The 21,706-nt window shown below is 47.4% G+C and overlaps 1 protein-coding gene across 6 annotated transcripts in view; it reads left to right on the top strand.

Annotated features, from left to right (window-relative positions):
• Positions 1 to 21,706, top strand: part of TRIO (trio Rho guanine nucleotide exchange factor) — a 330,643-nt gene that overhangs the window by 234,336 nt on the left and 74,601 nt on the right. For all 6 annotated transcript variants that reach the window (XM_032470128.1, XM_032470122.1, XM_032470150.1 and 3 more), the window contains exons 29-33: positions 1,894 to 2,005; positions 3,579 to 3,769; positions 5,746 to 5,847; positions 9,010 to 9,152; positions 9,743 to 9,842. In XM_032470128.1, coding sequence (XP_032326019.1) covers positions 1,894 to 2,005; positions 3,579 to 3,769; positions 5,746 to 5,847; positions 9,010 to 9,152; positions 9,743 to 9,842 — 648 coding nt within the window. The remainder of the gene's footprint in view (positions 1 to 1,893; positions 2,006 to 3,578; positions 3,770 to 5,745; positions 5,848 to 9,009; positions 9,153 to 9,742; positions 9,843 to 21,706) is intronic.

The following is a 21,706-nucleotide window of genomic DNA, read 5'->3' on the forward strand; positions in this document are numbered from 1 at the left end:
AGTTTCTCAGTGCATCAGGTAAATAAGACTGTGTTCCTTGATCGAGCACCTGAACTTCGCTGAATGACCCTAGTCTGCAACATAAAATGAGAAAGGAAAGGGAAATTATCAGTACCAGTTTTATTAGTACCAGTTTTCCCAGTATGGCTTGTGTCAAACTGACCTCTGCTTTTTTTTTTTTTTTTTTTTTGTATGAAAGATTATAATTAAAATCCCACTTGTAAAAATCAAAAAACAATTAGTCTTGACAATAGAATGGTAAAGAAAACTTAGAATTTGTGGTAAGAGTTGTTACAGAATTCATTATAGATAATTGATACACATCATCTAGACTAAAAGAAAAATAATTTACCACCTCTGTCTCATAATAGAAGTTTCCTTGGCTGGTGAACATCATTGAGCCTTAGAACGTACCCATCATCCATGCCTCCCTGTAACAATATTTCATGAACCCAGCTATGTCCCCAGTTCAATCCTAGCTCAACAGGAGGCGGTAATGTAATTTTGCTAGATAGAAATGAAATACAGAAGAAGTTATGAATGCCTGAAACCCTTCTTTACTCTTTTTGTTAATAAAAAAAATCTAGCAACAGTAAAAAGTGGCTGCATTCTCTTGTGAAGGGGGACCGTTATGGCATTCTTCTACTGGAAAGGCTCTCCAGCGCTCTGTGTCAGAATCCCGTGAAGTGACTTGATGGCCATCGCGGGAGAAGTATGTGGTTGCTGTAAACACAAAATAGAAGCCAGGAGGCTAAGTTGTTTATATGCATGTTTGCCCTTTGCTTTCTAACTCTGCAAGGGCAGTTTATTGCTTAGTGTCCTCAAGATTGATGGGTTTGGTTTTTAGCATATGGTTCTACTAAAGATCTCTTCCTCAGTGACCTCACATCTAGTCATTCACTATTAAACCGCTGCTTTAATTTATAAACCTGACTTTATTCTGCCCAGGAGTTCTTCAGGAGAGCAGTAATGAGCTATGTTGAGGACCCTAACGAGGAGGATTTTCTGCCAGTAAAATTAGTCTCAGTGCATTGCATTTTCAAAGCACTTTTTGCCAAGCTACTCACAATAATAGGTCACACCATCTGGCCTTGAGAAAAGGTGCCCATCAGGTAGCTGCGTTGCTGTAAAGCATCCAGGGTGCAGCCAGAGCCACCTGCAGTGTGACATCCTCTTGTTGGACACTGGGATACAAAAAGCTGTTGTTACTATTACAGATGAATAATAACCAGTAAGACACTGGTGCGAATCTATCTTGGAGCCCACCAGAATGTGAATCTGTTGTCCCTGCTGTCACTTAGTTAATAACAGGCATTCATTTGTCTACGTAGATCTAAAATGTAAGTACACCCAGCGAGGTGTACTTAAAATCATTAGAGCTTTCTGAGGTCCCAGCACAGAGGAGAGCATTTCCCTGCAGGTTTCTGTGCAGCAATGCCCTTCCTGCTGTGAGCAGGGTGGTTCCAGGGTCGAGGGGACATCGCTTTCATGGCCCCAAAGAGCTCAGAACCATGCCAGGATCCAGTGGAAAACAGCAGTACTAGTCAGAGTCCGGCTTGACCTTCAGCTAGAACCAGCAGCTGAATGTGCCTCGCTGCACTAATTAAATATTTTTGTCACTTTTGAGGCTTGGTAGTTAACGCATACACTAATTCCATCTTAAACTGACTGCATCTGGTTTACTGTGAGGTGAAGAAACAGCCTGACTTGAGCAGGACAGACCCTTTCCTCCGTTGGATAAAGAGATGGTGATTGGCTTTCCATGAGAATCTCTGCCCAGTTGACCACAGTCTGTTTTTATCTCGAAAGTCACGGGTTTTCATACCCATTTCTGCGAAGGCCTAGTTGGTGGGGCATTTCGGGGTCTTGGGCTCATGGTGTGGTCTCCCACAGGAGCTGCTCACATGCTGCGAGGAAGGGAAGGGGGAGATCAAGGACGGCCTGGAGGTGATGCTCAGTGTGCCCAAGCGGGCCAACGACGCCATGCACCTCAGCATGCTGGAAGGTGGGTCCCCGCCGTCACTGCCCACGCCCTCCCGCGCCTGGATGGCCCGGCTTCGTGCCTCTGTGTTTAGTCGGGAGTTACCAGCTGAGATGCCGGCGCCTTCTTTTTTAAGCAGTTGGTCTCATTGCGTCCCTTAAGGATCACGTGATATACTTCAACCTCATTAGAAGCCTGTCGTTGTCCCCTCATCGGAGAGCTGCCTCTCTCTGCTCTGAACCCTTGTGGCACCTCCTGTCACTTGCCGGCGGCTACCTGGTCTCCGTGTTAGATGGACAGGTCGATCCTTCCCCCCAGATGTAAAATCCTAACAGAGCTTGTATCTTCCCCATCTCTGCATCCACTGCCCCACTTGCTCGAGCTTTGAATTAAGCAGGTACTACATCCCCTCCTGTGCAGCTGAACAGGGTGTGTAATGTGGCAAAGAGAGAGTCAGTTAAATACGCTTAAAAATTATCGTCACAGGTAAAATTTCCATGAATGCTTCTGTTTAAGAAAGCTATCTTGGTGTTACAGCTTAACTCTGATTTTCAGGCTACACGGAGTTATTTAAAGAAGTGATCCAGCCCCAGGTGCTTTGCCAGCCTGTTGTCACCATCAGTCGCGTGGAACAGTACACTAGTTAGGGCGGGGGAGCAGCTGTTTGTTACAGATACCCCCAAAATCAGAGGCCAAGCCGGAACACCCTTTCTTTCCTTGATGTAAAATCCCGAGCTGGTGCGCGGCCCTCACGAAGTCACCGAGGACTCAGTTGCTGTCTGGCTGGTCTCTCTCCAGCCCCAGGGTGTTGTCCTGGTTGACCAGGTGCAGGAGGTGTCAAGGCCATGGTAGCGCGTTCCATCCAGCAGGCAGTGGGGAGAGAGGGAGCCTAGGTGAGCGCAGGTGTGGCTCCCTGACCGCACAGGGGCTGGGAATCGCGGTGCTGGTTTGAGCGTCACAGAGGGCAACTTCTAGTACAGAAGAGGGGACGGGTGGAAGCTAGGAGATAACTAGTCACCCCTGCCTCAGTGGGGCCACTTCACGACCAGACAGCAGCAGTGAAACCAGCCAGTGGCCAAAGCAAGGCTCAACTTGCTTAAAGAGTTTTGTGCTCAAAGGAGAGAAAATTCCCCAGGGAAGGGTCGTCAGGGATGTCTCCCTGCAGGAAGGCCAGACCAGGGCCTCAAAGACAGGCTGAGGCTTCATTCAGCAGGATGTCTGGGAAGAGGAGGGTCAGGCTGAGGAGGCAAAGGGTCGAGACGCAGGCTGAAAGTGGATGGCGGCCAGTGAGGGAGTCCCGGAGCCATTCTGGAAGAAGTCTTGTGTGTGGGAATGCTGTGATGACGGCTGAGGCGGGAGGGCGTTAAAGCAGGTCTCAAATGGTGAGGATAAAGCTGTGAGGAATCGAAGGGAAGGTATATGCAGAGCTGTGTCATATGGGTCAGTGCTGGGGAGACTGAAGCCAGAGGGGAATCTCTATTCTGAGATTTAATTGATGGACATTTTACAAATGTTTCAGTAGCCGTAATGCGGTCTCACGCATCATCTTTTATTTGCTTTCAAATTGACTGTGCCCTTTTTTTTCTTCATTTTCTAGGGTTTGATGAAAACATTGAGTCTCAGGGAGAACTCATCCTGCAGGAATCCTTCCAAGTGTGGGACCCGAAAACCTTAATTCGAAAGGGTCGAGAGCGGCACCTCTTCCTTTTTGAAATGTCCTTAGTATTTAGCAAAGAAGTGAAAGATTCCAGTGGGAGAAGCAAGTACCTTTATAAAAGCAAATTGTTTGTAAGTACAGGCCTTCGAGATTGTAAGTTTAAAGGTAACACAATTGCAGCTTTTTTGCAGGTAGAGGAAAATTACTGTTTGTTGCCTTCATTTAACCTCCCAAACTGTCCTAAAATGTGAGTCAGAAATTGTCATAGTTTCATCTTCAGTGAAATTATCGCAGGCTTGAGTCCACTAGAGGGCGCTCGTGAGTTTGAGCAGCCCTTGACTTGGGAAACTTTCTAAATTCCGTAGAAACTAACTGTGGGATAAGAAAACACTTTGCAAGTGAATTGAAATCATTTATCTCCCATGTGCCCTTAACTAGCTTTATATAAATTGACCATATCAGACTGTGGTTAAGTGAGTTCTCATATCATCATAATGAGTTTTCCATTCACCAACATTGGAATTTACTTAAGCAGCCTTATAGGGTGGCTCATCGTGGGCTGTTAATGATGAGATTTGGGGTTTTTTTCGCTAAAAATAAATCTATGAAAAATAGATTTACAGTTCTTTACAGCAGCAAAGTATGGCTATTAGAGAAAATGTCTGTGAGCAAAAATAGTTTTCAAGATCCACAACCCCAGCTGCCTAGCGACAGCCTCCCTCGAGTGCTTGGTAGACACAGTGATGCATTTGAATTCTTATTTCACTTGTCAGTGTACTTCCTGGCAAGAGAAACGTATATGGTACTTTTTTTCCACTGGTGGCAACCCCAACCAAGTCTCTGTAAACCACAAGACGACTCTCAGAAAAGTCTCGGGCAGGTGTTGTCCTCTGGGTCCTCTGACCTCCATCTTCCCTTTGTGGTCATGATCTCAGAGGGCTCAGCACAGGACTGCTGGGCAGGGTTGGGCAGGGGCCGGTGGGCAAAACGAAGGAAAATCACAATCAGAGAAACAATAGACAATGCAGTAGAATTTGGTTTCTTCTTCACAAGTTATGACAGAGCACTTAGACATATTGGTAGATACTTGGAATTTGGACAACTTATATGTTATACATTTTTATGACACCCATGTATTAATCAGATCTCCAAAGTAACAGAATACTACCCAGTGCAGAAATCATCTTAATAATAATCTGGAATTTGCAAGTTCAAACTAATGATTTTCATACCATTTTCTTTGGCTTGTATCCTGTTTGAGATTGTCTTCTGGATCACCGCCCACCTTACATCATTTTAGATCATATTGTAACTGGACAGAAACAATGCAGCCTTCCTGGCTGGTCATTTCACTAGCTGGCTTTAGTCAGTCCTTAGAGGCCAGGCTGGTCTGTTTTAGAAGCTGATACTTCTTCACTTCATCTTTTAAAAGTTAAGCTCCCCTCAGAGGACACGATGATGAATCACTTCCTCTGCTGGGGGCGGGGGAGAGAACACACTGGGGTGGACTTGATTGTGGGGGAGGGGCTGAAGATGTTGGCCTTCATCTCTGCTCTTCCGTGTTCTGCACGTTGCAGACGCACGTATTACAGAGAGAAAGTTCGTCTCAGCCATTAAAGTTATTGGTGAACTACTAAAGCTTAATGCTGTGGATGAACACATTGGAAAATAACTGAGCATTAAAACATCATTTGTCTTCTGTGAAACTACTTCCTTAATGAAAATACACAGTGGCAGCTCTTTTGCAACTGGAACAGACAAAGTTTACTGTTTGTCAGGTTGAAAATAGACAACTCTTGATTTTCCAGATAATGACGTTTGCAAATAGTTTGGTTTTCTTCTTCATTTGCTGGTTGACTCGCATCACGATCTCTAGACGAGGTACTCAGAGGAAGTGAAAGAGATTAAGCCAATTGTGTGTAGCCTAAGAACAAAATTTTATCATTTTAACTCAAGTGAGAGCTAAGGATTATGTATCAATGTGAACAAACTATGATGTTATAAGCTAGCATGATCACAAGTCACCAGAAATGATTTTCTTAGTCTTTGTTCTATATCCTGCCAGAATTGTACTGTCGCCTAACTATATAATTGTCTCTTTATGCAGACCTCAGAGTTGGGTGTCACAGAACACGTTGAAGGAGATCCTTGCAAATTTGCACTGTGGGTGGGGAGGACGCCAACCTCAGATAATAAAATTGTCCTTAAGGTACGTCTGTTTGAAGTTTGGAACTGTGCTTTGTGACAAGTTTATCTATGTATACTTTTTCCTGTTGTTGGACCTGTTGGTTTTCATAGCCTTTGATTTGTTCTGTCCGTGCTCTGTTGAGATTGGTGATTACCACAGAAAGAACAGTGGAATAAATCCGGTTTGGTGTTCTAGTAGTGAAGTAATTTGAGCTAAACGGTTGCTTGTTCACCAAGAAATCAGGTGGTGAAAGGTCTTTCCGAGTGTCTCCATTCTCCCAGTCTTGCAGAGAATTGGGTGATTCCATAAGAGTTGCAGAAAGTTGAGAAACAGAAGGAGGGAGACATGGGCCAGTAGTGCCCGTTGTACACTTGGCCTCTGGTTTTCAGAGGAAAACAGGCACCTGATGAATTTGTGAGGGCCTTTGACAGTTTCAAGGCTGCGCGGGCCAGGAGTCTTCACGGGGTCCTAGACTCTGGCTTTCTAATTTGGAGGCAGTTTAAAAAGAGGGGGTGATGATCAGGTACAGTGTTCAAAACGCTGAGGGTGCTTTGCACACTGTCTTTGAGGGAGGAATGTATCTTTGAATATTTGATTTGAACTCTGTTTTGATTGTACAAATCTCTCCTAGGAGTGATACAGGGCTCTGGAGTGTCTTTTGGGCTTCCCTCCTTCTGCCTTTGAGAAGATACAGATGGAACTGTCTTTTTGAGCTGTCTGGAAAGACCATAAGCGACTTCAGGATGTTTTGGGGCAAATGTAGTGGAAGATTTGTAGAATATTGGGAGACGAGCCAGAAGCTTAATGGGCCTCTGGTGTGGGGACTTGCATGTCAGCGATTTTGTCCCTTGCATTCCTTTTAATCTCTCTACGGTATTTCCAGCAACTGTGAGTTTTTCAAGCAGACATCGCCTGTGCTTCAGTGACCGCTGACTGTGGAAGCCACTGTGTTCCTAAGGTCTTTATTCTCATGGAAATGATGGATTGTTTCGTGATGACTATATGATTACTAACCCAGCGTGTTCTTGTTAGTACTGGCGTGAAGCCCTATAAAATGTAAATTGCACTGATAGCTAAATATTAGATAGCTGAGCTTTTTTAAGGCATAAAATTTTGAAGTATACTCAAGGCCTTAAAATGTCCAACTGAAGTTGAGTATTTATCCAGATTAGCTGCAGTGACAAAAGCCAAAGGGTGCATCTGAGAAACAGTGCCAGATACGTTAGCCAGATACGGACTACGTTCACATAGGATGTGATAAGACACTGATGATGCCATCGGAGAGTAAGTCTTCCTGCAGGCTTTACCAAATGGAAGTTTTCTAGATTTAGGGTAATATTTTTCTGGCTTTTAATGAGAGACTAAAGGAAATGATGTCCCCATTAATTTCAGGGATGGCTTTGTGGTGCTGGTGATGGTGGTGGTGGATATTTTAGCAGCGGTTCTGGCGGCTGTGGTCTAGATGGTGGTGAGGGTGTAGACAGTGGTAGAGATGGTGATGGTGTAGATGGTGGTGGTGACAGTAATGGTGGCAATGACAGAGCTGTGATGGCCTGGTCTTTGTAGAACTAAATTGTGACCTTTTTTACCTTTATAGTTGGAAAGGGGAATTTTATTTCTAAATTCTTTCTCAAGCAGATCAAGACTACCAAGACTATGGAACAAATTATTCCCTCCTCTTATCCAGGGGGACCTTTTACTTCGCCCTTTAGGTGGTTACCTTTCTCATACTGCTCCTGAAAAATTGGTACCTTTTATCCTCATTTAATTTCTCTAAGGTTAGGAGAATTGCTCTCAATAAATGTCATTCTCCATTGTCTCCAAACTCTGCCAAGTGTTCTTTTCAGATACTTCTCTTTGTTTAACCTCCCAAACGTGTGTATCAAGCATTTAAATTCTAATAGTTCTGTGTTGTTCACAGGTTTCCGTCTGAGATGCTTATTTCACGCACAGACTCCCCTGTCCCCTAGTCACCCTGCCTCCCACCCCAGAAGAAACGGGTTTTACTGCTCTCTTGACATCTGATCTGGGAAGAGGAGCAAGGGGCTCCTTGTTCCTGCATTTCTTTCCCTGTTCCTCCCCTAAACAACTTTGGAGACACATCTCCCGTTCAAACATTTTATTTAGAAAGCGCATTCTCGATTTTAATTTCCTTTCCCAGCATGGGCTCTGACTGTATTTTCAAGAACACAGTGCACCATGAGGAAGCACTGGGTTCTCCTCCCTTCGTGATCTCATCCGTAATCCCACTGACAATTGTTTTAATCCTTTACAGGGAATTGTGCTTATATCATAGGAGGTTGATGTTTTCCGTAAGGAAATTTAAAACTGTTACTAAGGCCTAGAACATGTTTTTTTTTTTTTTTTTTTTAAAAAAACAACCTCTTTTGAGGTGCAGTGAAAGGAAAAAATCTGGAAAAAGTGATGCCATATGTGTTCATTCAACAAATGCTTGTTAGTATCTGCTACGTGTCGTTGTCAGAGACCCTCCCTTCAGAGCTGCGGGGAGGTGAGGGAAATCCGCCCTGTGTCATTGGCAGTGGGTCACCCTGGTCTATCCCAGTGGTATAACCAGAGGTAGCTACACACAGAGTTTTGCAGGGACGGGCTCAGGCGTCCACCCCCCGGAAATTCCGGCGTGTTCACCTGCCGGCAGCGTGACCTTGGGCGCATTTCTAGTGTGTCCATGTTGCAGTTCCTCATTTATAACAGGAGGATCAGGGAGGCCCCGGCTCCACAGGGTGTGAGTGGGTGCAGTCCTGGGGGCAAGGCGGCCAGATGTGTGGGTGCGCATTCACATCCCTGCTGACCCTCCATGGGCTGCTGACCACTCGTCTTCGCCTAAAGGACCTCAGGACACTTGGGTTTGAGGGCTGATTGTGTTTTCATATTTACCCAGAGTTGTTTAAAAGGTCATGGGGCTGGGAAAGGATAGATTACTTGACTTTTCAGAGACCTGGAATAACATGAACACTATAAAATAAAAATGGTTTTGATGATAAAATATTCAAGATCAGGGTCATTTATTTGGTGGCAAATTAAATGCAGGATGTGGTTGCTTTTCTGCTGAGAAGTTATTTTTAAAACGGGCGACTCAAGGAACGCGGGGCCCTGAGTGTGGTGAGTGCAGGGTCTGAAAAGGGCCCCTTCTGTGTCGTGATCGACTCTTAATGCCTTGTCAAGGCCTCCAGTATAGAGAACAAGCAGGACTGGATCAAACACATCCGGGAGGTGATCCAGGAGAGAACCATCCACCTGAAAGGCGCCCTGAAGGAGCCCATCCACATCCCCAAGACGGCTCCGGCGGCCAGACAGAGGGGAAGGAGGTGCGTGCCGGGGGCTTTTTCCTACGCTTGTTTTCCCATAAGGAACAAGGCGATGGTAACTTACTCTTTTTCACAAGTCATTTTTCTTAAATATTTTGAAGAATATTTTTTTAAAAAATACAGTTCATACATAACATCATTCTTAGTAATGAAATTGCTTCTAGATGAGAACCCCTTTGACTTAAAGTAAATGAAGGTCTGCATGCAAATCCCTAATCATGTCCCTTTTCCCCCCAAGTGTTAATCTGTGCACATGTGTCAGTCATGCATGTGACCTTGGACAAGTTATGTAGCTTCTCATTTCTAAAATGGCAGTGATCATACAACTGTATTTCATTATCGTGAGAACTCAGTGAGATGATAGATGTTAGACACTCAGCCCGGTGCCTGGCAAAAAGCCTGTCCTCAGGGAAGAGTCATTATCGCTGTGTGTGACTATTACCATCATTAATACAGTGGTGGTGGCCGCAGTCACGCAGACTGATTTGCACCTCTGAACAAATCTGTTATTTCTCCAATGGCTGGTAGACAGTCTTCACAAGTCTTAAAAAACAAATCCAGCGGTGTCAGGAATTTCTTTGTATCCCCAGGGATGGAGAGGATCTGGATAGCCAGGGTGACGGCAGCAGCCAGCCTGATACCATTTCAATTGCCTCCCGGACATCTCAGAACACGCTGGACAGTGACAAGGTAAGCTGGAACCAGCCCTTTCTTTGGAGAGGTGAATGTAGCCAGTCTCTGGTCTGAGATGAAATTGCCCCTTTCTATCCATAAATGTCAGTTTGTCATCAACATTTCAGACAGCAGCCACGGGTTAAGAGAGGCGCCAGGACATGGTACCAGGAGCAAAGATTTGGAGTGTCAGGGCTAGAAGATGCTGACGCGTCTTCATGGGTTCAGAAAAATCACCTGCCCGTCTCGGTGCTGTTGCACGGTTTTCTAACAGGGTGTTCCAAGGCTGCTGTTTTGTTTTATGTTAAGCAGGAGAACCCATTATTTTAAATTAGATCTTACACAGAGCCCTGGTGCCTGGAAGTGGGGCTGCTCTGATTGAAGCAGGGGCACTGGCATGCAGGTTGGCCATGAGGCACCCTTTCAGAGCCCAGGCTGCGCCCCTGGCCTGGGCCTGCCCCCTGCTGACCACTGGGAGGGAGCACCTGACCTGCAGCACAGAAGTCGGCAGGGATGCCTTCTACAGGGGTGGCCTGAAGTGTCCTTGATTCTGTCTTGGTAGAAGCCAAAAAACCTATAAGATAAAGTGACAGGAGCAGTTGGAATCCTGGGCTTATGTGAATGCACAGATGCCCAGAGTCCCCTGTAAAAGCCAGTGGGGACATTGCTGTCAGCAGGGGCCTCTATTCCTACTGAGATGTGCACCTGTTCTAGTCCAAGTTCTTAAATTATTTGACGACATGTAGGGGTTTCAGTGGACTTGCCCTCGGTTCAGAACTGCCGGGTTTCTTGCTGTCTGATACGAGCTGTGCTTTCCTACACGAGGCCTCGGTACCCCCCCCACGAAATGTGGGCGCCTGCCCCATGCACAGTCCCCACAGCCCGCCCACTATCTGACAGCATCATGTGGAAGCAGTTACTGACGGAGGGGAGAGTCCAGTGTGGGGGATGCTCCAGAAGGCCAGTCTAGAGTCCCAGGCTTTGGGCTCTTCTCACTCGTTTTTGCAGAATTCATGGTATTGAATGTTGTTTCCAGAACAGAAATAAGTTGGTTTAAAATTTTTGTTTTCCTACAATGATTTTATTTTCAGAATCCTCCTGATTTGAGTGATCAGCTCTTTCTCAACCTACTTTTTGAGGTCACTATGTCATAAGTCCTAGAAGTTGGAATGCTTAGAGTAACAGGACTAGAGAATAGAAATAATGGCTCACTTGATTTTGTTCAGAGCTCAGTGTATTAGCATTCAGCAAATATTTCCTGCCTGTAGTAATAATGAGGAAGAAGATAAATGAGACGTTCAGGCATCTGGCATCTAATAGCATCTCTCCCTGCGGACCCACCCACAGTCATTTAGTTAAGAAAATAAAATTGGAACTTGGAAATATTTCATCAGAGTAATCCTCATTATTTTCTTTTAAAAAAAATAGTAATTGAGGTGATCGAGTCATCTAAACAGTTACATGAGACTTCCACCTGAAGAAAAGTGAGGAAGAATCTGGCTCATGACTGAGGGGGCTGGGGACGGGCCACTCCATCCGGGCCAGTTTCCCGGCCTCCCCGTGGGTGAGCCCGCCATCCCAGTGGAGGCGCATCGAGCCCAGGCTCAGTCTCACTGGGTAATCCCCTCATGGGTCTGGTCTGGGTTTACCCTAGAAATAAGTTGAGAAGTTTATTTTAAAAAGTAAGGTATTTGAATGAAATTCATGGAGAAAAATAAATGTAGAAAGTTCTGCCTTTGGAAGGTACATTGAGACTTTTCTGGAGGTAGATCCAAAAAGAAAGAATAACTTGGTTTCTCAGGTGGTTAGCGTGTAAATGGGTGGTGGTGGGAGTCCAGAAGTGCCCCGTGTCTGGGAAGGGGCTCCTGACTCTCCAGCTCCCCACCCTGGGGGGAGCCGCCAGCACCAGGCATCTGCCACGTGGAGAGGCCGTGTGCTAGTTCCCGGGGCACCCTGGTCCCCACCGTGCGGCTGCCTCCAGTCACAGGAGGTTCGCCACAGAAAGAAGACCTTGTCCCGGAGTCAGGGTGCGTTAACTAGTTGACTTCGGATCAGTTACAGCAGGACAGGCTTCTGTGCACTCGGAACGGAGGCTGCACCACTCCTGTAGGAAAATACGGCACCATCCTGGGGACTGTCGCTATGAGGACAGCAGATTTTGGCACCCAGTGAGAGAGAAAGAGTGAGTCACTAACAAAAGTGCAGGTTTGTAGAAAGTAATCATTCTACTGGGGTATGAGAATTTTTAAAGAACCGCCTATAAAATTTTTTATCTGTGATGATTACTTACCAGTTTCTGTTTACCTCACCTAACACATTATCTGAACTTTGTCCCATGGCCCAGAAATCCCTCAGGAGCCACTTCTGCACATCACTCCTCCACGCATGCTTGTCACAGGTCCTGCTGGCTCCTGCCCTCTCAGTCGCTCTCAGCTTAACGTTCTCATGACTCTTAACCATCTTGGGGAGCTACGCTCCAAAACTCAGTTTCCTTAAGTAGGCGTGGCATGTCGTTGGTACCCCTCATTGAGACCAGGGGTCCTTCCTGGGCTCAGAAGTACACAGAAGGGGTCACATGTCTTCCTAAGACTGTAGAACCACCACAACAGGTTCTCTTCTTTTGATCCTGGGCTCTGCGTTTGGGAGGAGAATAAACGGGGTGTGAGACAACACAGGGTAAGTCAGAGCAGGGCATTCGAAGGGGGCACACCTGCGAGGCCTTACACAGGAGGCGCCCCTGCTGCGCCCACATGTGTGCCTGCACGTGTGCTGTCTGCTTTTGGAAGGTTTTCTTGTAGCCAGCTCCTTTTCTGTACTTTTCTGGTAGAACATTTCAGGGTCAGTGAATGATCTGGGAGAATACATTTAGGAAACGGTATCGTTTTCTGAGTCAGTTTGTAAAATACACTGTTTCTCTGAACCAGGCGTAACCAGAAAACCCCCGTATCTCTAATGGCAGTAACTTTTCACACATCTCAAGGTTCTTTCCACCCTACGTATTTCAAGTTTAAACAGCCTCTGATGATACAGGCAGATCTGTCGAGGGAAATGACTTAGCCACGTTCTGCTTATTTGACTTAATTGATGGTGTCTGTTATGAGTTAGTTGTTATCATGGAGTTTGGTTCCATTTCAGAACTGGGTGGGGAGATGTTTTTTAGGCCTCTTGGAAAATTCTTGAGGAAAACTTATCTGCCCGGTGCTGTAGTAACTCTCAGATGAGGCTCAGAATGTTCTGGAAGAGTCTGTTGAGGAGGGGCTCCTGGAGAAACCCTCTTTAGCAGAGCTGGAGAAGGCTGGTCACAGATACAAGCCACAGGCCCCCACAAACACACTTCCTTCCTTGAAAACATTCGTTTTAAAATACGCCATCTCTTTGTTCCAAATATATACGTTTAGCACTGATTCTTGCCCGTATTAATGGTACTTATGCTGATAAAGCAATCTTGTGAAAATACAATTTAGGTTCCAAAGAAATCAAATGCTTGCCAGATTCTTATCTCATTTGTCCTGAGCCTGTCTCCCTGAGGTAGGGAGGAGAAGCCTTCTGGACACTGAGGAGATGAGGGAGGCTGGAGGACCCTCCCAGGGCCACCCAGCAGCAGGGAGCTGAAGCCAGAAACACAATGTGGATTTAATTACCTGGGGAGGTCTAGACTCTATTATTTCACACTAGAGCTGAATAGGAGCTGAATATTTCTAGCATATTAAAGAAGCATTTTTCATAGTTTGCCTTCTCTCTGCATAATTAGTCTGTGGTTTGCTTCATATAACAGAATTTTATATTATAAGGAAAGTAATATGGGACTGAAATATAGGCTGCTATAGAACAAAGCATCTTAAGGGCAGGATGAAAAGGATCACCAAGGCAAGACGGGGCAGCCTGTGGGGAAGTGACCCAAGCTGGGGAGCAGGTGTGAGCCTGTGTTGGATCTAAAGTCACGCAGTTCTTGTTTTTAATGAATGAGAAATTCGGTTGAGACCTGTACTTGGCATGAACTGCCCTAAGCGTGTTAGATGAATATATGAATCCACACACTTAAAAAAGTAAACGGTTTCACTCACCTTTCATGAAGTATATATAGCAGTGTGCTGGGGATATGAAATTTTACGGAGCTGAAAAGGCAGTCACCTTTCTCTGTGAACTGACAGTCTGCACCATGGAACCTGGGATGGGCTTATGTAAACTGCAGCATTGAGGAAGTGTGTAAAGTAACTAATGCCAGGACGCTTTAAAGTGTGGCTGGATTCACGTTTTTGAGGCAGGGAAGCTGCATTCAGACTGCTCAGGAAGAGCCGCGTGCTTGCGTTCAGCCCTGTTTCTGCATACCTGGCGCTGGGTGGCACTGGCTGGCCTGGCCAGGACTGAGGGTGAGGCCGGCCACGTGCTTGGGACCCCACTCTCCCCTCGTCCCGAAGGTGCCAGAAGCAGGAGCGGAGCTTGGCTCAAAGGGACCACTCAGCTGGCTGGCCAGGCGGAGCTCTCCAGGTCTCCCAGGGCCTCGGAGTTTGCCCTTGGGGACATGAAATCGAGTCAGAAGCCTTTCTGGGTGAGGACAGCACATGGTTCTCATCCCCTCAGACAGAGCACTCGGGACAGCGGTTAGAGTCCCGACCGCCCAGAGTGCAGCAGGTAGTTACGCAGATTTCACTGTCCAACAGCAGGTGGTTAAGAACAGGGAGGCACTCCCCAGCCAGGCCTGTGAGCGCTGCTTCTGTGCACACATCCCTGTGCCTCGGTTTCCTCATCTGTAAATGGGGACGGTACTGCTCCTCCCTGCTAGGGCTGTGGGCATTAAAAGTGTGTGTTTGTGAGGGAGGTACAGCTCAGTGGTAGAGTGCGTGCTTAGCGTGCACAAAGTCCTAGGTTCAATCCCCAGTACCTCCATTAAAAAATAAATAATCACCCCCCCCAAAAAAAATCCCACAAAAACAGAAAAACAAAAATAAAAAGTGGCATCTAGAAAAAAATGTGCATTTAGAACAGTGCCTCGCGTGTACTGGGCACTGGATAGAAATTAGCTTCATTTTAAAATTACTTCCTTCTCTGTCACGGCTGGGCGATTGACGTTCGTTACTTGCCGTCACAAGTCACTGTCTGCATCGGCTTCTTTCTGAGCTCGCTTGGCTGCAGTGGGTTCAGCGGCGGTTGTGTGTGTCAGGCCCTGGGGGTGGGGCTCAGGACAGAATGATGCTCTGAGTTAGTGCCTGGACTTGCACGGCTTGGTGGCCCCACAGCAAACCACTGACCACTGCTGAATGGGCAGCCACTGAAGAAGGGGGAGGCTCCTGCTTGAAGCCTGCTTTACTCCTGCCGTCTTTACTCCTACCACCCTGGTTGCGCTGTGGCCACGTGCGTGTGGATGACTCTGAGCTCTTCACAAGGTCGAGTCGTTGACTCACTGATACGAGAGCATCATCCCCGTGCAGCCCGGACAGGAGCTGCCGCCCGGCTACGAGCGGGGACAGCCCTCCCCACCTGCAGCCTGGTGAGGGTGACACCTGCCACTGGTTCCCTCTCTTTCTAAGTGACTGCGGCTTTTTGTTACTTTTAACAAGTGTTCTGGGAGATCCTGTGAAGCCACAGAAAGAATGCAGGCTCTTCTCACTCTAGTTACTCAGCCAGAGAAACAAAATCCCCCGCACTGGAGTAGAGAACCTCAGTTCTAAGAAAAGGCAGATTTCTCAAAAATACAGTTTAGGTAGAAATGTAACAGAAGTGTTTCTTAAAATAGTGGCACATCGAGAAACTGACCAAAGTTACTGTTGATGACAGTAAGAGTTTTGATTCAGACTCAAGGCAGGTGGTTTATTGGAGCTGTTTTTCCTTCAGGTGAGGGGCCCAGGCGGCTGGCTGCCTGTCACACCTTAGTCTTCAGAAGAAAAAAAGAGGCATTTCAAATGAACTTTTCCTGAGAAAAGACTGTCTTGCCCTCTCAGGAAATGCAGCAGACAGACTCCTTTGGGTTGCGTTGTCCTCAGAGGTGCCGTGCTTTCCAGGACCTGTGATTACAGGTAGTTCAGGGGGTCAGGTGTCTGCTTCCTGACTCCCCTTCCTTTTCCTGCTTGTCCGCCAGCGAAGTGTGTCATCCACACACGGCTCACCCCCTGGCACCTCTCGTTCTGATGTGTTCAGAGTGAGGAGATTGCCGCGTCAGTCCAGGTCAGCTTCTGGAAGCCCGGAGGCCCGATACCCGGCAGATGTCCTCTCTTGGATTTGCCTGACACTGAAAGCTTGCCTTTTTAATTACATCTTTTAAATTTAGCATCTTGACATCTAACTTTCCATTGCACCTCGTATGTAGCACAGGCAAGAAGGCTTCCAAGAGTTATTTCCACGTCAAAACCAGGGTGTGACCACATTAGAGAAGAGTGAGGATTGACCTCCCTGAACACTGTGCTCCGTCTTTCTTTCCTGGATAAAATGTTGGATATGGTGACCTGCTGCTTTTGAAAGAGTTTTTTCTCACGTTGTCGCAGACTTCTTTTTATTTATTTATTTTCCTATTTTCTTTTTTCTTTTTCTTGAGGGAGGGTGGTAAGAAACAGAATTGTTGCCATCTGAAGCGTTTTCGGTTCTCACGGATTCCTTTCCCACCCCCGACACGTGACAGCCTCCCCACTGGTCCTCTTGGAAACCGCGCAGCAGGTTCTGGTGACGACTTCTCCCGTGAACTTGGCCTCGGGGTTGGGGTGAGCAGGGGGCTTGATGGTCACAGCCTTAGGTGTTAGGTCGGCCGCTGAGAGGCGCAAGCCCCCGGCCTCCGCGAAGCTGCCCCGGGAGAAGCCTGGGCGAGTGAGCAGCCGGGGTAATACGAGTCGCTGGGGATCTGTTCCAGCTGCCAGTGGTCGCCTTTCTCTCGTAACCACGGCCGCCAGCAGAGCTGTACTTTCTAATCCCCTTTAACCGAGGAACCACTCTGTGGTCTGCTCTGTGTGAAGCCTCCAGAAAACCGCAAGCCCCTCTTGTGAGGTCTCTGAGCGCCCGCGCTGTCCTGGGCTGTAGAAGGTGACTGTTCTTCAGGGGGAGGTGGCTTTTGTTAGACCACATCCCCCTCTCCTTGGAAGTGCTCTCAGAGAATTGACCAGACACCCACCTGCAATCGATCTTAGGTTCTCAAAGCAGAATCCTGTGCAGGGAGGAAGACATCCTCCACCGAGCCAGTCAAAAAGAGCCCCTGTTCCTCTGGCAGAACCTGCCCCAGGGCTCCTCTGGGGCCGGTCCTTCAAACCAGGTGTCTGCTCTTGTCTCTCAAGAACTGTCTGGTCTTGTAACGTAGACGTGCCTCATCACAGGGCACCAGGGAGGGGACACCAGAGCAACAGGGAGACGTCCCTGGCCGTGGTCTGCTTCGCTTACTGCCCTTAACTGGGCTCAGGCAAATCAAATCAATATAACATGGTTTCTCCAGGAAAAAGTGAAATTTTGTTCTTCGGTCATTGTTGAAGGTTCACATGCCTTTGATCAGAGATGAGTATTTCATTCTTTTAGATGAAACACAGCAACTTACTCATTTTCAGCCATTCTGGAGAGAGTTCAGGCAGAGGGACTCTGGTTTGATTCTACTGTCTGTGCGTCTGGGCCACTGGAGTCCCTGCAGCCCTTTCGGGGGGGACGGGTGGTCATGGAGGAGGCATTTCGTTATAGAATCCATGGTCCACCCTCCAGTTAAGGCCATTTTACTGTCATGCTGTTTAGTCACCACCTTTAGTTTTTTAAGGTGACAAGAGAGTTGGGGGAAAAAAAGAACTATCTTTGATGAGACTGTCACACGAGTTAACGTGAGTCATGGAAATTGAGACTTTTCATGAATTGCAGTCCTGAACTGAATGTGTGTGGTAAGGAGCCCACAACAGAAGACCGGAAAACACATAGGCATGAAAAAGACGCTGAAAATTGTCACAAAGTGTGGTTGGAAAGAAAAAGTAAAATTTTAAACCAGATAAATGGACTAGTAACTCTTTCAACCTAGTAATGAAATTGTACCACTGGGGGTAGAGACGTCACTGACGGCAAGTAAGACATGTTTAATGCTGTATGTTATCTGAACTCTTTCTGATTAGGACTTAATTCTTAAAAGACTTTAATGACTTGCGTTGCTTCCTCAAAATAGTTCATCTTTTATGCCAAAAAAAAAGTTTTTGTTGTTTTTAATTAACAAACCTGGTTTTAAAGACAAGCTTTGGAATGTGTTTAAAATATTCAAATGTGAATGGTGAGACAGAAATCCACAAATTGCCTCTTCTCTGGACTAGAAAACGTCCACTTAATCCTCCCTGCACGGATTTGTGTGGAGATTCTTATGGGAAAAGTCAGTTGATTTTCAGGAGTAAAGCCAAGAAGATAGGATTTTTTTAAAAATAGTAATTCTAGCACTGTGAGGAAACAGATTCTTCTGGTACTAGAGTCTGTTACTAAGTTCCCTAAAGCTTTTGAAAAAGAATTTTGACTCAGTCTGCGATTCTTTGTCTGAACAGGCTTGATTTTTCTTTCTCAGGCTCTGTCAAGTGCACAGATGTTTCCAATAGTTTTGATGACTCTGTGAGGGGCTAAAACTCAGTGCCAGGAGGGAAGTCTAGCTTCATCCCTCTCAGCAGCCCCCTTCTCCTTCCCACCCTTCCCCCACCCACAGGACACACCACGTGGCTTTGGGCGGCCTGAAAAATTCACAGATATCTAGAGACAGCAGCCGGCACAGGCTGGCGATGAGGTGGTGTGTCTTGAAGTTGAACTTCCTGGGGCCAGGGTGGGGACACTCTGGGGCCACATGCACAAGCAGGGCCAGTGGACGAGTGGCCGTCCTGGGAGAGCTCTGGCCGGGGGTACGGTCCGCGGGGAGTGTGGGCCTGCGGGGCCTCAGCAGGCTGGACTCCTCACTGGGGCTTGTTCACAGGCCACGCTCTCCCTGGGATGGGAAACATTCCTCCTTTTCGTTACAGGGATTAACCACTTCCATCACATGGGGTTTTACGAGGAAAATTCTTCTCCGGGATGGGCCTCTGCCTTTAACGTTAGCATCTTCACTTGTTCACAGAGGAATATGTGAGATTCAGCTTGGTTTTTTTCTACAGAGAAATTTGTAACCTCTAGAAGGGGATTAATCATTTGTGGAAAATGTCCTTTGTGGCCTAGCAGACACAATTCCTTTTGTCAATATTTGTGCTTCATTATGGAAAAGTTTTGTTTTGCTTTCTGTGGTTGTCTGGTGGACATGTGTTTCTTATTCTAAATATCTGAACTTTCTCTGGAAAGACAGGCTGTTAGAACCAGAGGGCAGTGGAGAGCAGGGAGCATAACGGGGCGGCCGACAGCCTTCAGCACAAGCGAGCAGCCGAGGACGCCGCAGGGCCACAAGCCTGTGCAGGGGGCATGGCTCCCAGGGCCCGGCCAAGGGCGGGGCCCAGCAGCCTCTTTGGACTGGGGATGTTTCCCAGCAGGAGGCCTGGCCTGGCTGCCCCTTCCTCCCGCAGCCCAGTGTCCATCTTCTGCTCTTGTGTGGTCTCTGTGCTGATGCCCAAAGGCCAACAGAAAGCTGGGCACATCACATACTGAACACAGGCAGGGACAGCTCCCAGAGTCCCAGAGGAAAAGCCTATGTTTCATCTTCGTTTTCAAACAGTGCCTTCATTTTTAGAGCAAACGTGTTTTACCTTTTTTCACTTCAGCACATGTTTGACCACTTACTGGACACAAAACATCACGTGAGGCAGCGTTAGGAAAGGCTCTGTTCTCCGACAGCTTCCTCATCCAAGCTGTGCACTGGTCCTTGGTGCTGGGGGCCCAGCGGTGACTGAGACCCTCACAAAAGAATAACACACACTTGCTTTCTGGTGCCCAGGGCAGGCGCACATAAAAACCCAAGACACGGCTCATGTCAGAATTGAGACATGATTTAACCAAGTGCTAAGGGTGGTGGATACAGGAGTGGCTTCTCAGAGGGGTTTGGTGGGGGCTTATACTAGACAAACTGGGGAGGTGGGGGCTCTGAGCAGAAAGGTGGCGTGGATACAAGGCATGCAGGACCCACCTCAGAGGAGGACAAGGCCACTTCAGGCCGTGAGGCACCTGAGAAGAAGCTGAACATGCCTGGAAAGGTGGACTGGGCCCCGGTTGTGGGCAGTTTGAATCCTGGGCTGAGGAATTTGTGTCTAAGGTTCTAGAATAGAAGGAGGCATGTTTGCACTGGAGGATCCACATTTTGAAAAGGTATCTGGCAGCGGTGCTTAGGGGGTTTTGGGGGAGGGCCTGGGTCAGGCGGGCCACTCCGGAGATCACTGCAAAAATCCAAATGAAATGACCGCTGTGGGTGTGCAGAGCAAGGAAGGAATCAGAAAGATGCCCTAACTTCCATCTGGCAGTATTCGGAGGGTGAAAAATGGAGAGATTGTGACACCATCACCCGAAAGGCAACACCGGAAGAGAAACAGATGTGTGTGTGGTGGGGGAAGGGGGAGCAATGGGGGCGGATAATGAGCCGTGTCCTAGACTCACTGCTTTGAAGGGACAGGGAAACAGCAAGCTGGGATGCCTGCCTGGAAGTCCCCAGCATGGAGGGCATGGCTTTGGAGCCCACGTCAGGGATCGTGGACAGATAGGAGAGACTGAACCTGGGGCTGCCCGTGTTGAAGGGCCAGAGGGGACAGTCCACAGGCAGGGAGCTGGTCAAGGGATTCTTACTTAACAGGGACAGTAAGGAGCATATACATGAGCTGTCCCCAAGGAGTCTCAGGGAAGACGCACAGGGCACAGGTCGTGGATGGCAGACGGTCACGAGGAGGCCACATGCTTGTTTACAGGCAGATCATGGAGGTGATGTTCTTTTTGGATGTGCTTCAAAGGGCCTGAGCCTTAGAAGGGTTCTGATGGAAATGGGAGTGAGCTTAGAGGAGACAACAGGCGAGGGAAGAAGGGAAGGGACTCTCAGGCTGGAAGACACGTGGCATGTGGCGGGGCTGGGGTCAGTGGCTGAGAGTCAGACTGGCACACTAAGGAGCATCCTGGGGGTGGGGAGGGTTCTGGAGACAGAAGGGCATGCTCTGCCCGAGTTTCGGGGTCCTGGCCCCCTGTGTCCGCTCCCTCCTGACCCAGGCCGCACTGAGGAGCCCACATGCCAGTGGCTCACACGGCCCATTACCAACAAAACCCTGTTTCATTTTATCACCATATTTCACAATAATCTCCCAAAGGGCCTTGAAGTAGAGTTTTTACTCGTTTACAGTAAGTTTAGAATTGAATACAGTTGACCTTTGAACAACACAGGTTTGAACTGTGCGAGTCCACTTACATGTGCATTTATTTTAGTAAATACATACATGTACTGTCGATGTAGTTTCTCTTCCTTATGATCTTAATAACATTTTCTTTTCTGTAGCTTACTGTATTGTAAGAATATAGGACATAATACAGATGACATACAAAATATGTGTCAATCAACTGTTCGTGCTATTGGTAAGACCTCTGGTCAACACCGAGCTACTAGTGGTCAAGTTTGGGGGAAGTCAGAAGTTGCACACAGGTTTCTGACCGTGTGGGAGGTCAGCGCCCCAACCCCTGTGGTGTTCAAGGGTCACCTGTGTATAGCACTTTGTGAGAAGGGAGATAACTATGTCTGAGGCACAAAAAGATTTGGCCATTTATATGAAAAGACATCAGATTCTGATAGTGTAAAACTCAGAAAATCATAATTATACGTTAGAATGTGAAAAAGTAAATAACTATTCGTGTGATTCCAAAGGGACATGAATTACGGGACACTGAGACTGGAGAGATTCGCCCAGCTGGTGCGCAAGGCTTTGACCCGTGTGGAGTGGAAATAGAGTTCTGGCCCAGTCGGTGGCCTCCCCTGCTGAAGGCCAGTGGCTGGGCTCGCTGACCTGTGCCCT

The sequence above is a fragment of the Camelus ferus genome, chromosome 3, assembly GCF_009834535.1.
Source record: "Camelus ferus isolate YT-003-E chromosome 3, BCGSAC_Cfer_1.0, whole genome shotgun sequence".
NCBI classification, from domain to species: domain Eukaryota; kingdom Metazoa; phylum Chordata; class Mammalia; order Artiodactyla; family Camelidae; genus Camelus; species Camelus ferus.